This window comes from Pleurodeles waltl, chromosome 6 (assembly GCF_031143425.1).
Source record: "Pleurodeles waltl isolate 20211129_DDA chromosome 6, aPleWal1.hap1.20221129, whole genome shotgun sequence".
Taxonomy (NCBI): Eukaryota; Metazoa; Chordata; class Amphibia; order Caudata; family Salamandridae; genus Pleurodeles; species Pleurodeles waltl.
The window spans coordinates 32,244,401-32,257,433 of record NC_090445.1 but is presented as its reverse complement, the minus strand read 5'-3'; the positions used below and the strand labels follow the sequence as shown (position 1 = coordinate 32,257,433).

The 13,033-nt window shown below is 49.3% G+C and overlaps 1 protein-coding gene across 6 annotated transcripts in view; it reads left to right on the top strand.

Moving 5' to 3' along the window:
- Positions 1 to 13,033, top strand: part of RALGDS (ral guanine nucleotide dissociation stimulator) — a 170,932-nt gene that overhangs the window by 147,976 nt on the left and 9,923 nt on the right. For all 6 annotated transcript variants that reach the window (XM_069237136.1, XM_069237138.1, XM_069237135.1 and 3 more), the window contains exons 8-14: positions 1,340 to 1,443; positions 3,097 to 3,181; positions 5,383 to 5,460; positions 7,186 to 7,272; positions 7,807 to 7,839; positions 8,851 to 8,972; positions 10,020 to 10,115. In XM_069237136.1, the coding sequence (XP_069093237.1) occupies positions 1,340 to 1,443; positions 3,097 to 3,181; positions 5,383 to 5,460; positions 7,186 to 7,272; positions 7,807 to 7,839; positions 8,851 to 8,972; positions 10,020 to 10,115 (605 nt within the window). The remainder of the gene's footprint in view (positions 1 to 1,339; positions 1,444 to 3,096; positions 3,182 to 5,382; positions 5,461 to 7,185; positions 7,273 to 7,806; positions 7,840 to 8,850; positions 8,973 to 10,019; positions 10,116 to 13,033) is intronic.

Genomic DNA, 13,033 nt, shown 5'->3' with positions numbered 1-13,033 from the left:
CCTTAATTGATGAGGTGAAATGTATATGTTTCATCGGCAGACGCAGCCCCCAGCTGCAATGGAGGGGTCATGGGGTACTGGTGGTAACTCCAAGAGAGGGAGAAGGCACGGGGGGTCTCTATGGGGTAAGGAGGAGGCTGTGGTGGGTACAGAAAGCCACCCTCTCCTGTGTCCTCCATACCCATTAAGGGGCACCTTGAGGCATGCCTGGGTCCCAGTGCTATACCCTCCTCGACAAGCTCCTACACCTCCCGGCCCTCACCCAACCCCGCGGCAGTACAGAGTTATCCTTTGGATGACAAAATCTTGTAACCTGTGGGCCATAAAAGGCCCCGCTCTCAATGCGTGAAACTTTAAAGAGCAGAGCTACCCCCTAAGTCACACAACATGTGGGGTGACGTGCCCAGGCATCGCAGCCTCCCCCAGGTGGCAAAGCACCCACAGTCTTGGGGCCACACACAGCACACCCACCCCCCTGTCTTCAGAGAACACCCAGTCTGGGCCCCTCACAGCCACCCCCTCAGGTGTCCGAGAACCCACGGCCTTTGGTCACACACAGCACAGCCACCCCCTCAGGTGTCCGAGAACCCTCAGGTGTCCGAGAACCCTCAGTCTGTGGTCACACACAGCACAGCCACACCCTCAGGTGGCCAAGAACCCACGTCCTGGGGTCACACACAGCACAACCACACCCTCAGGTGGCCAAGAACCCACGTCCTGGGGGTCACACACAGCACAGCCACACCCTCAGGTGGCAGAGAACCCCAGTCTGGGGCCACACACAGCACAACCACACCCTCAGGTGGCAAACAACTCACGGCCTGTGGTCACACACACATCACAGGCCCACCCTTAGGTGGCAAAGAACTCCCGGCCTGTGGTCACAAACAGCACAGCCGCCCCCTCAGGTGTCCGAGAACCCTTAGTCTGAGGGTCTGGAGACCACCTGGGGTGAAAAGCTCGTGCTTTATAAGACCACGTTGATTGAGTCTGAGGTCACACACAGCACAGTCACCCCCAGGAGAAAAGAACCCAAGTCTGGGGTGTAACACAGCACAGTCCCCCATCATGTGGCAAAGAACCCGCAATATGTGGCCACATACAGCACAGCCACCCCCTCAAAGTGCAGAGGACCCTGGGACCACAGGCAGCACAGCGCCGTCTGACCACACACATCCCGCGGACACTTGCATTGCACAGCTCTACACATCTTACATGGTAACCAAGACATGTTTGAGGTTTTGAGTGAATGTAAAGAGCTGAAACTGGTCAGAGGTCTGACCTTTGGAAACCTTTGCCTCCACAATCACTAACCTGCCTGTTGTGTTCCCTCCACCAGGAGTGTCGGATCTTGAAAAACTTCTCCTCGCTGCGGGCCATCCTCTCGGCGCTACAGTGCAACGCGGTGCACCGGCTGAGGAAGACGTGGGACGAGGTGTCCAGGTAGGCAACTCCATCCATCCCCTTTCACGAACCGTCCTCCGTCCCAAATCCCGATCTGGCCGCCCCACCGCCCAGCCCCGGTCCAGGCTCTCACCTCCACGGTGCAGCATCGAACTTGTAATCAGCTCCTATGTGGGTATCTCCTGCCACCCACTGGACGGTCCTGGAAACGCGCCTCAGACAGCTACACCCTCTAGTGATGTCACTGCATGCAACGATACCAGTGACGTCTAAAGCAGGGCGACCAGGTTGAACAATGTTACTGGGACATACTTAATTATTTATTTATTTATTTTATACAGGCCTGACCATTATTTAAATGTTCTGGCCAGTTCTAAAATTAGGAAACCGTCTAAAGCCTGTATTTTTTCCTCTTGCCGCTGCCTACTTTAAACAAAAAATATAAGAAGAAACTCCCTTTAAAATGTTCTCTAAAGGTGCCCTAATGATTCCGGACTGGTGTTGTAAAACAAATAGAGACCGCAAAGTCATGTTAAAATGAATACGGACGAGTATATATAAAAGCAATGTAGGTGTCTTGCTGCGCCTTTGTTAAACCTTAAAACATGAACAATTGGCCAGTCTGTTTCTCTGGGAAAGATGGCAACCCTAAAAGCCACAGCCTGCGTGGCCAGAGCCGTGTGCACTCGTAACTTTACCACACCTGGCACCCTTCTCCGCGCCTCGTTTACTCATCCCTCTCTTGTGGTGCGTCACTGACTCTCCTCACGGATCAGACCTCTTGAGTGCCCTAACTTTAAAGTGGGAGGAAGAGATGGTTGTAAGTGTCAAATGTTGGTGTCCCACTGACCCTTGAAGCGCATAGAAGACTGGCACATGGCTAGATGCGTTAGAACCATGAGCTGCTGAGAAGGAAGTACCTCTCTGCTCGACATGCACCCTGACACTGGGAGTCCCTACATGAGGCCCGAGGTGGTCGGTCCTTCGGCTTGTGTTGTGTGGATGTGGTAAAGTGGATTAGACATTATGAAACCGAGCACAATTCAGCCAATGAGCCAAATTCAGCTGCTAATGGCTGTTGCCGGCCTAAGCAGGATTACAAGTTGGTGAGGGCCACCATAGTTCCGGCATTTCCTAAAAAAAAAAAACTGTTGAAATTCTGCCTAAAAATGGGGGTGGGAGGGGGTGTAAAATATCAATTCTCACAGGATAATTCACAACTCAAAATGTCTTAGTACAAGAGCAGGAATTCGGCGTGGTAATGGTAATAGCCAGTACCGGCCTTAGGGGTGTGCGAACTGTGCGGTTGCACAGGGCACGCAAACTAAGGTGTCCCGAAAAAGACAGAAAGCAAGGAGAGTTCCCTTTTTGTGAAGAAGTAACATTATATATTATTCTATTACAGATGCACTTGTATAGTTACATTTTACTTGTTCACAATCGACTAACATAAAATGATTAGCAATAAAAAACAATTTGATGTGTCATTGGGGGGGGCACCATAGAGTATACTCTGCACAAGGTCCGAAATAACCTAAGGTCGGCACTGCAATAGCACATGCAGCATTACCGGGGCCCCTCGCGATCAGCTTCTATGATGCCTGTGAGGAGGAAGGGCAGGGACTGGGCGTGGCGTGGATGGTGATTTTTTCCAGTACTCACATTGGTTAATTTTTTTTTTTCCTCCAACAGGGAGAGTTTCCGGATTTTTATGGAACTATCGGAAATCTTCTCGGATGAAAACAATCACTCCCTGAGCCGTGAGCTGCTTATCAAGGTACTGAGGTGGCCGCCTATCTACTCCCTCCCCCCGCTCATCAACAGTGTACATGGCCCTGCGCTGTCCTGCACCCCTCCCCCAGCCCTGCCAAGTTTCCCAGGTCCATGCGTCGTGAATGTGTCCTGCTCCAGTCCAGGTAGTTCCTTTGAATTCTGGTATTTGTAGTTTTATTTGTTCCAGTATAAAACAGGACTACAAGTCCCAGAATTCAAAGTAAAAAAAAAAAAAAAGTGGCCTGGAACAGCATATCACGCATGGGCCTTGGAACCTTGCCAGCTCTGCCCTGAGAGCCCCGTGGCCTCCACCCATCTGGTGCAGAGGGGGGACCTGGCAAGTGTGTGCCTCTGAGAGTGCAGATTTACTTACATGTGACTATTGCGTCTGTGCAGGTGTCTGTGAGAATGTTTATGTACTGGGTGCAGGAACCGGAGGGGGTGTTTCCTATGCATCTGTAGGTGCATGTCAACCATCTTGCAGATGATGGTAGCGCCTGGAGTACAGTGGGGTGGGATGCAGCCCTTTGTTTTTTAGAGATCCGAGCTGCGGTGTGCAGTACAAACACGGCTCCTTAGTTCTAAATTCCTCTGGAGGCTTCAGTTATAACCTCTCATTCCGATAGTGCGCTTGCACCGGTTGAAACGGCGCTTCGTGGCGCTATTCTGTCCTGTGTCATCTTTGCCATTTAGGGTCCACTTGTTTAAAGTGCTGAGCCCTTTTTGGGCCGAAGGCCCCGTATCCTTCCCTCCCCCTCTCGGACTAGCACGCAGTGTGACTCAGAAGTTTCCACATCCCAGGATGAGGGCGGGTCCTCTCCCCGCCCTGCCAGGGATTCCCCTCTGAGGGCTGCAGATAACGGAGGGTGTGTGACAGCAGAGGGAATCCCTCAGCCTTACCTTCCTGTGTGATCTCACCCCTCCCAACCCCTCTTCAGTATCACAAACACACACTCACTCTCTCCCCCGCCACCAGCGTGAGATGCCAACCCTGGAGTGGACCCTTCCAGCGTGGGACTCCTCGGGCACCCACACGTGCTGGGCATTCTTCGGTCTACAGCATGGACGGGGCTAGCGGAAGTGATATCACACGTCCCTGGCTTCCACTTTAACTCGTACTTACACAAATTCACACTTACATACACCCTCGCATAAACACACTCCCACCCTCAAGCACGCGCACAGCACACATTTACAAGCATGTTTTACTCACCCCAGCTGCCAGGGAAGGGCTTATTCCGGCGAATTATATTGCACTTTTATTACACTGATAGTGAATAATATATTGTTATTCATTATAAGTGACATCAAAAATTGACAGAAAACAAAGAGTGAAGTCCCAACTGATGCCCATAATGAGCTGCCCCTGTGCCCCTGGCACTGAATTTGCCACCTCTGAGGCCAGGGGTCGCAAAGACTGTCGGAAGGGGTAAGCCAGGGGTCGCAGCTGCGACCCCCGGCGACCACCTACATGACATCCATTGCCTACAGATTAACTTACTTAAGATTTGTATTGTGACCCTGGGCAGATCACTGCATCTGCCTGTGCCCCGGCTTACTTAACCGAGGACCCCCATCGGAGACCATTGCAACTCCTACATTAGTTTGTTCTCGAAATTAATGTTTTGATTTATTGAGTTCGGTGTAGGGGAAAAAAGGGGGCACTTGAATAACCCCAGGGAGGGCAGGGCAAGCCGTGAATGTGAGGGGCGAGCCAGTGCTTAATTTGCGTGCCCATGCCCAAAGCCCTCATCTTAAACATGCGGCTGCTGCAATTAAATGTTTGAACACGGAATACTGAGGCGGCGTAATCCTGAAGCCATCTCTGGCCTCTTTAATCCATTTACAGCCACTCCCTGCCCCTTCAGCTCACTCTTGCAGGTTTCTGCTTTCTCCCTCTGTGACAATTTTTCGTTTTTCCCTTCCTTAGACTTTCCTATATGTGTCTTTTGCTCGCAGTTAATGCTTGAGGCAGAAAAAAAATGCCGGCCCTCAAAAATAAGTGGCGGTGCTCCGCACCGGAAACAACAAGCACAAATTAAGCACTGGGGCGAGTCTGGGCGTGAATGTGTGGTGCGTGACACGTCATCGTGTGACCCCCCCTTGCACGGACATGAAGCGCTTTGAGCGCTGGGGTACCTGGGAACTTCACTTGGCGCTGACCCGCTTGGGCTCCATCTAATGCACCTCTTGCCTCTCGCGCAGGAAGGGACCTCGAAGTTCGCCACCTTGGAAATCAACCCAAAGAGGGCCCAGAAGAGGCAGCAGCAGCAGCGGGAGCTGGTGAGTCCGATGGGAAGAGAAGCGCAGCTGGGGCGCCCTCTGGTGGTGATGGGGAATCTTGTGCGTGAGAGGCGCCCCCCGTTGGTAGGTGCGGGTGGGAGTTTGTCGCAGGTGTGGTAGGAAGTTGGACTGTTAAACAGGTGGGGTGCACCCTCAGGTGATGACAGAAACATATTGTGGCTGAGTGGCTCCCTCTGGTGGTCATAGCAGTTGGGGGGTCTTTAAGTGACGGGGCTCCCTCTGGTGGTCATAGCAGTTGGGGGTCTTTAAGTGAGGGGCTCCCCCTGGTGGAGACTGGACGGGATCGTCTCATGGGAAAGAGGCACCCATTGGTGGTGAATGATGGCAGGATTGGTTCATTAGACTGAGCACCCACCTGTGATGACTATGGATAGGGGTTATCTGTTGGTCATTAGGGGTTGGAGGTCTCACCAAGCAACCTCTGGCTGTGACAGAAGCCCCCTGTGGGCGATAGGTGCTCTCTGGTGGTGGTCATTATAGATGGGATGCCCTCTAGTGGTTACTAAAAAAAGGAGCACGTCATAGGCGCCCTCTGGCGGCGATGGAGGCATTTTGTGAAGGAGAGGCGCGCTCTGGTGGGGAATTTAGATGTGATGGGTAAGAGGGGGCCCTCTAGTGGTCGCTGGGAGCTGGAACACCAGAGGTAGCAATGTTTACTGAATAAAGATATTGAACAGCAGGGCCACTGGAATTATGCGGCAGTGGAGGGCCAAAATATGTGTCAGGGTCGAGTAAATTATGCAGCAAGAAAAGGCAAATTATGCAGCACACTCTATGATAGTCTTACTTCGTTATTTTGTCAAATTTAAACATGTTCACACTGTCTGGTCGTTACTTGCACCTCTTCAGTAGCAGTTTAACACACAGGTGACCAGCCAACCTTTCCATAGGGCGTTCCACAGAGCGGCAACATGTGTTGCTGTATTTTAAGTAGCTTTTGAACCATTTGAGCTAGAAACTATTTTTTATGTTAAAATCTGCTGAGGTGAGCTGTAGGGAGGCAGTGACCAATCTGCAGGGCGGAACTGAGCAGTGCAGGGGCTGTGACTTTTCTGCAGTGTGTAGATGAGTACTGACCACTATGCAGTGCAGTTTGGGATGGTGGACAGTGTGGAGGTGGTGACTATTGTTCTGTGTGTAGGTGTGCAGTAAGTTGACAGTAACCGCTCTGCAGTGTGGAAGTGGGCAGTGAGGAGACTGTGACCGCTCTCCAGTCTAGAGGGGGGCCTTGAGGAGACTGTGACCACTCTCCAGTCTAGAGGTGGGCCATGAGGAGGCGGTGACCACTCTGCTGTGTGGAGGTGGGCCGTGGGGAGGCGGTGACCACTCTGCTGTGTGGAGGTGGGCCATGAGGAGGAGATGACCACTCTGCTGTGTGGAGGTGGGCCGTGGGGAGGCGGTGACCACTCTGCTGTGTGGAGGTGGGCCATGAGGAGGCGGTGACCACTCTGCAGTGTGGAGGTGGGTCGTGAGGAGGCGGTGACCACTATGCAGTGAGGAGGTGGTGACCGGTGGGCAGTGAGGAGGTGGTGACCACTGGGCGGTGAGGAGGTGGTGACCTCTCTGCAGTGTTGAGAGGGGCAGTGGGATGGCGCTGATCACTATGTTATGGGAAGACAGCACCCAATACGTGCAGTGTAGAGGTGGGCAGGGACATGCCTTGGTTAGAAGATGTATTTTATCTTGGCTTCACTTTCTTTTTAGGGGGTGATGCAGGGGACGATACCCTACCTGGGGACCTTCCTCACAGACCTGGTGATGCTGGACACGGCCATGAAAGACTACTTGGAGGTAAGCCTCTGCCCTTTGGGGTTTTTTGAGTGCTGCTGATGGCTTTCTTACCCTTGTCCTTTGTGGAAATCATACCCATAACTTTTTCTCTTTTCTTTTTGTGTGTCGTTCATTCTCTGTTGCACTCACATATATTTTTCATGGTTTCTATTCTCACACATCTTTTTTTCCTTTTCCTCTTCCAGTCTTCTGCCCTTTTTATCCTCAATTGGTCTATTTCCCCTTCCGCATTTCTCAATATTTTTCTCCTTTGCCTTTCACCTTTTTTATCTTCACACTCGCTTATCTGTCACTAGAGTTTTTATTTTTCTCTTGTTATATGTGCCAGTGTTTGCACTCCCTCATTGCCATTCCTGGACTTTGGGGTGCAAGTGGCTGTTCTGAGGCCTCTTGGAACTGGCGCTCTGGTTGATGCCCTGCTGAATTTTCTATTTTGACGCATTGGCTGGTCTAAGAGACTCCACCAGCTTTGTTTTTTTTATCTATTTTACTTGATATTGCAATTAAAGTCTTGCTGTTGTTGTTTCCTTACAGGGAGGTCTGATCAACTTTGAAAAGAGACGGAAGGTGAGTTACACGGTTGTCCCAACTGAAAACTTCCTGAAAAGTTGTTTAGTGGCTTTGAAAACACAGATGGGGCTAGGGAAGGCGACTAGCTCTTCTCTAGCCAATTCCATGGTCCTTTGTTAGTATAGAAAGTGGTTTAGCTCAAATGGCTCAAAACATTTAAGTTTGGGAAGCACTAAGTATAACATTTTTAGTTTGAATTTTTTTTTGAAAGCATTTGTTTTGGATTTAAAAAGTTTTAAATTTGAAGCCTGACTAGGAAGTTGTTGGTCATTAGAATGTATAAACTCTAGCACTCGAACTGGTTAGAACTTATGCTAGAATGGTAAACCTATTCGGTTGAATCAATGGCAAGCCAACCTAAACACTGTCCAAGGTTGAGGATTGTTTGGGTTTGTTTTACATTTTTTTTTTTTAACTACTAGTTTGATTTCGAAGTAAAAATGTAAAAATAGTCAACTAGATTAAACCTCATCAGTCTCGAAGGATACAATTGTTTACATTTAGAGATTGAAGCAAAAGTTTCGCAGCATGAATCTTTTCTGGATTCACATGCTGTGCATTATTCCGCCATCTGGTAGTTGGGTCTGGAATTGTCTCCAATGTTTTAGCCCTTCCTCTATTTTTGGCTTTTTGTTCTTGGGCATCGACGTGTCTCCATTTGGTGTGCCCTGGTGGCATGGAAGCTCCCACCTTTGGTCGCCACCTTCAAGCACGATGACGTCACAAGGGGGACACCAAATGGAGTACGTCGATGCCCAATAGCAACAGAAAACAAAAATAGAGGAGGGACAAAAGAAATTTGAGACAGTTCTGGAACCAACCACTAGATGGAGGTTTGGTGGTGTTGGGGAGGGGGGGGGGGGGTGTATTCAGGGCATTAAACGACCTCATTACTGAGAGAGAGCTTTTAACCTTGACAGGAAGTGACGCCATAATGCAAGAAGAGTTGTGCTTTGCAGAATGTGCTCCTTCTAACCATGTGTTGTCCCTCCTTCTTGTTCCCAACAGGAATTTGAGGTCATCGCTCAGATTAAGCTGCTGCAGTCTGCGTGCAACAACTACAGCTTCAAGCAGGAGGGCCCGTTTGTGGAGTGGTTCCACAGCGTGGAGCGGCTCAGCGAGGCAGAGAGGTGGGTGATCTTGGGCAAGCGCAGACCCTGCTGCCACCCAGGAGCCCCTTCCCTTTTTGGACCTGTGACATTTTAGACCAATAAACTGAGTCTTCGTCCCTGGGACTGCAATTCAAGAACTCATGGTTACTGCCAGTTCTAGCCTGTAATCATCTTAAGCTCTTTAGGGACCCCTGTTTAGAACAAATTTGAATTTTATTCCTCATTTCCTGATACTTCGCGCTCTTCGTGATGTCAAACAATACTAAGTTATATGTCAAACTTTAAAGGGGTCATAAAGTTGAAATATGCCTTGCACGGGGCCCAAACACTCCTTAAGATGACAGTGGGCAGAGAGATTGTCAGGAGAAAAGGTTGGCAGATGGAGAGAAACTTAGAGGAATAGAATAGACAGAGGTCAAATACAGAGAATGGTCATTTTACACGGGCCCCTTTGAAGGTGGGTGCCCTGGGCGATTGCCCTCTTTGCCCATGCGTAAAACGTCGCTGCCCACCCCCACTTGGTTCCAAGCAGTGAAGATGGAAAGAAAAATATACTTGGAAACCCAGAAACCTGGTGCATTCAGTACTATGGAGTATTGTTACAGTGTATGCCTGCAAATCACTTAACTCTATACATAAAGTGCATATATAAACATATGTCACTTAAACACCCAGCAATCTTATGTATCATAAGGCAGTTGATAATACACTGCAGTAACCCAATTTAATGTTTATCTGACCCATTTGTTGCCTGGTTCGGAAGGGCATCCGAAGGTGCTGTCCTCGGCCATGCCTTGAGAGCACCAGGCCCAAAGACAGCATGGTCCACAGAATGGATGTGTCTGAGGTCACCACGACCCCCCCAGCATCCACCTTCCTTTGCAGGGGACATAGGCATGTATATCTAATGTGTGCAAGCTTCAAAACCATAGATACACACAACTGGGTTCTTTGGTGTCTAAGATGGCACTTGGGGATGTATGAAAGGCTGTTGTACATTTCCTTTACAGTGCTGGGCGGGATTGTTCTGTGTTACAATACTAAACTCTGTTCTTCTCCTTTCAGTTATAACTTCTCGTGTGAGATTGAACCTCTGTCCGAGTCTGCCAGCAACACGTTGAAAGCCAAGAAGAACACGGCCATCATCAAACGCTGGAGCGAGTAAGTCAAGAAGTTGTCTATCCACCAAGTCAACAGAAAGGACTGAAGTGGTCTTGAGTCTGTGGGCCACTCTTGGCACACAAGTGCTTCTGTACCAAGTTCAAGCAGACACTGTTTCCTTGTTGGCACTCACTCTCACCAAGGGGCAGTATACAACAATCCTGTCCCTTTGGCTGACTCCAAAAGCAGAGCCCAGACAGCCACTTTTCCACGCACTAGTGAAGCATTACAAATTGTCCTTGATGACCACCCCACATCACCGTTTAGCACAAGTTTTGACCCCAGGATTGAGGCACAAACCGAAGGTGTGCGTGTGCATTTTTGTGTTTCAGGATTGGCTTCTTGTTTCCTGACGTTCTTCTAAACTTTGACTCTGGGCGAGAGAAAACAAAAAAAGACTGTTTGCTAAAAAAAAAAAAAAAAAAAAAAAGCATATCTGCAAATGGTGACCGAACTCCTTGGCGAGCTGTCCTGATCGCTCTGCAGGGTTTAATCATGTTTTGTGTATTTCCTGGTCTGTGACGCTGGATACATCATCAGAAAACTGATGGGAAACCGTGTCCATACTCCTTTGGGATCTCGTGTTACTGTTTTCCTTCTGGAAGCTTTGCAGTCAGTCTCCCAATGCACAGCAGTGCATGAAATTACATTTGCTCTAATTTAAGGGGACTATTCCTAGCATTGAAAGGTAGGCACATCCCTAATTCTCTTGGTGTGAGACAAAGCTTGCACTTTTTTGGTCTACCTCATACTCCGTTCCAAGGGCTCGCTTTTAGACTGCTTTTAGCTGTCTGTTGTCGAAGGGCCGCCTACAGACCTAACAGAAATGTTGCAGGTTTACATCGTGCCCTTTGCTTGCCATTGGCTGGTCTTTGCCATCCTCGTTTGTTTGTTTCATACTCAATGGCCTTCTTTCCCCTTCTCACGTTTGTCCCTCAACAGGAGCATAGCCTCATTACCATCCTTTTGATTGGATGACTTGTATTCTTCCACTGCTCACAATCAGGGAACTACTTTTTTCTTTTTCCCTCAGCCTTGAGAGAGAGAGAGAGAGAGAACGCATTTTGCCCTACCCCATGTGCTCCTTTCCACCTCAGTTACCTGCCACCATATGTGCTTCGTGCTGCTCTCTATCCTCCGAAAATTCATCTGTTGCTTCCTCTGAGTTTTTTTTTTTCAAATTATTTCCCCCTCCCAAGCACATCCTTGCTTTTTTTGCACATTGCCTCTCTTCCTGCTTTTTCATAGCTTTCATGTCTTTTTTTTGTTCACTCTAATTTTCAAACCCTTTATCCAGGAGCGGCTAGCCGTGCTTTTTTGGGGTGTAGGGGCTGTTTGGGGGGTGCGTGCGGGGGGGGGAGGGTGTTTGTGAGGGGGACAAAATAATAAAAATAAAAATAAATAAATCACTTACCTGCTTCTCCGCTGCAGCCGCCTTGCCAATCCAATCCTGACGCTGCTCAAAGGAGCGTTCAGATTGGCTGGGAGCGCCCAGCGAGGGTGCTTCCAGGCAGACTGGGAGCCTGTGCCTGCTCTCTCCAGCCCAGGAGAGAGCCTACTGCGCATGTATGTTTGGCCGGCCAAACATACATGCACACTGAACGGGGGTGCTGTGCACTCCCCCCTCAGTCTCGTCACCCCTAATGCCCCACCTCTTTTACTACAAAACGATAATAAACCTAGTTTATTATTGTTTTGCAGTAAAAGGTTTGCAGCTGCTGCTGGCGGGGAGGGGGGGTGGGGGGAGGTGATGCTCCTCCACCATAGCGGAGGAGCCGCGCCTGCCTTTAACTACATTCTTGTGCTGCACATCCACTTGCCCTTCTAGATCAGCATTTGTGGATTCTCTATGCTACTTTGTTCTCCTAAACATGAATTTAGTTGCTATCTGCATTTTTCTTCTCTAAATTATTATCACATTTCCCCCCTATTTGGCACTGCTATAAATTCCACCTTCTGCCAATGCTCCTTGCAGACCCTATAAAATTTCACCTTTCTAACACATCACCTTGCTTTTTCCAGAAACTGCAGCTCGTATGTTTTTTTAAACATTAAGTAAGGTTTAAATAATGTTTCTGTGCAGGACTGAATGTTGATTATGGCCATGGCTTTGGTAAACTTGACTTGCTCGACATATAACATGGTGGTGCCGTCAGTTAATGCCCGCTCTTCCAGTGTGTACACACAAGCACTCCCTCGCCCCTCTCTCTCCCCCTCTCTAGGGAGCTGGGTTCTGGTTGCAGTACCCCCCCCCCCCTTTTGTCTGTTTTTTGGATGCAACTTTGACTGGAGTGCACTGGCTTCCTGCTAACCAGGTCCCCAGTGCCAGTATTCTTTCCCCTAAAACTGCACAGTCGTTTTTTCAATTGGCAGCACATTTAGCTAACATTGTAAGTCTCTAGTAAGTGGTACCCCCGGTACCTAGGGCATGGGTTACTGAAGGGAGACCCCCGAGGGCTGCAGCACAGATTGTGCCACCCTCACAGACCCTGTCACCTAGTGCACACAGTGCTCCTATTGCACACTGCGTGTCTTGGTGCAGAACTAAAATGAAAGCATGACATGGCACACAGCCTGTGTGCCATGTCCCCTAACATTGCATATAATATAAGCAAGTCACCCCTCTGGCCTTCTAGCCCTAAGCCAGGGTGTGTTATATTGCATGTGAGGGCATAACTGCATGAGTAAATATGCCCCTGTCATGTCTTTGTCGATACTCGGACATAGTAAGTGTCCAGGGAATCCATTTTAAATGCATGTGCTGGACACTGGCCTGTACAAGTTCCCCAGCTACATGATGGCCTTTTCTGAGTCCTGGGATGTTTGGTATCAAACATCTCAGAATAATAAACCCATACTGACCCCAGTGACGCATTTATTATAGCATGCACACAGAGGACACATTAGCGGTGCCCCCT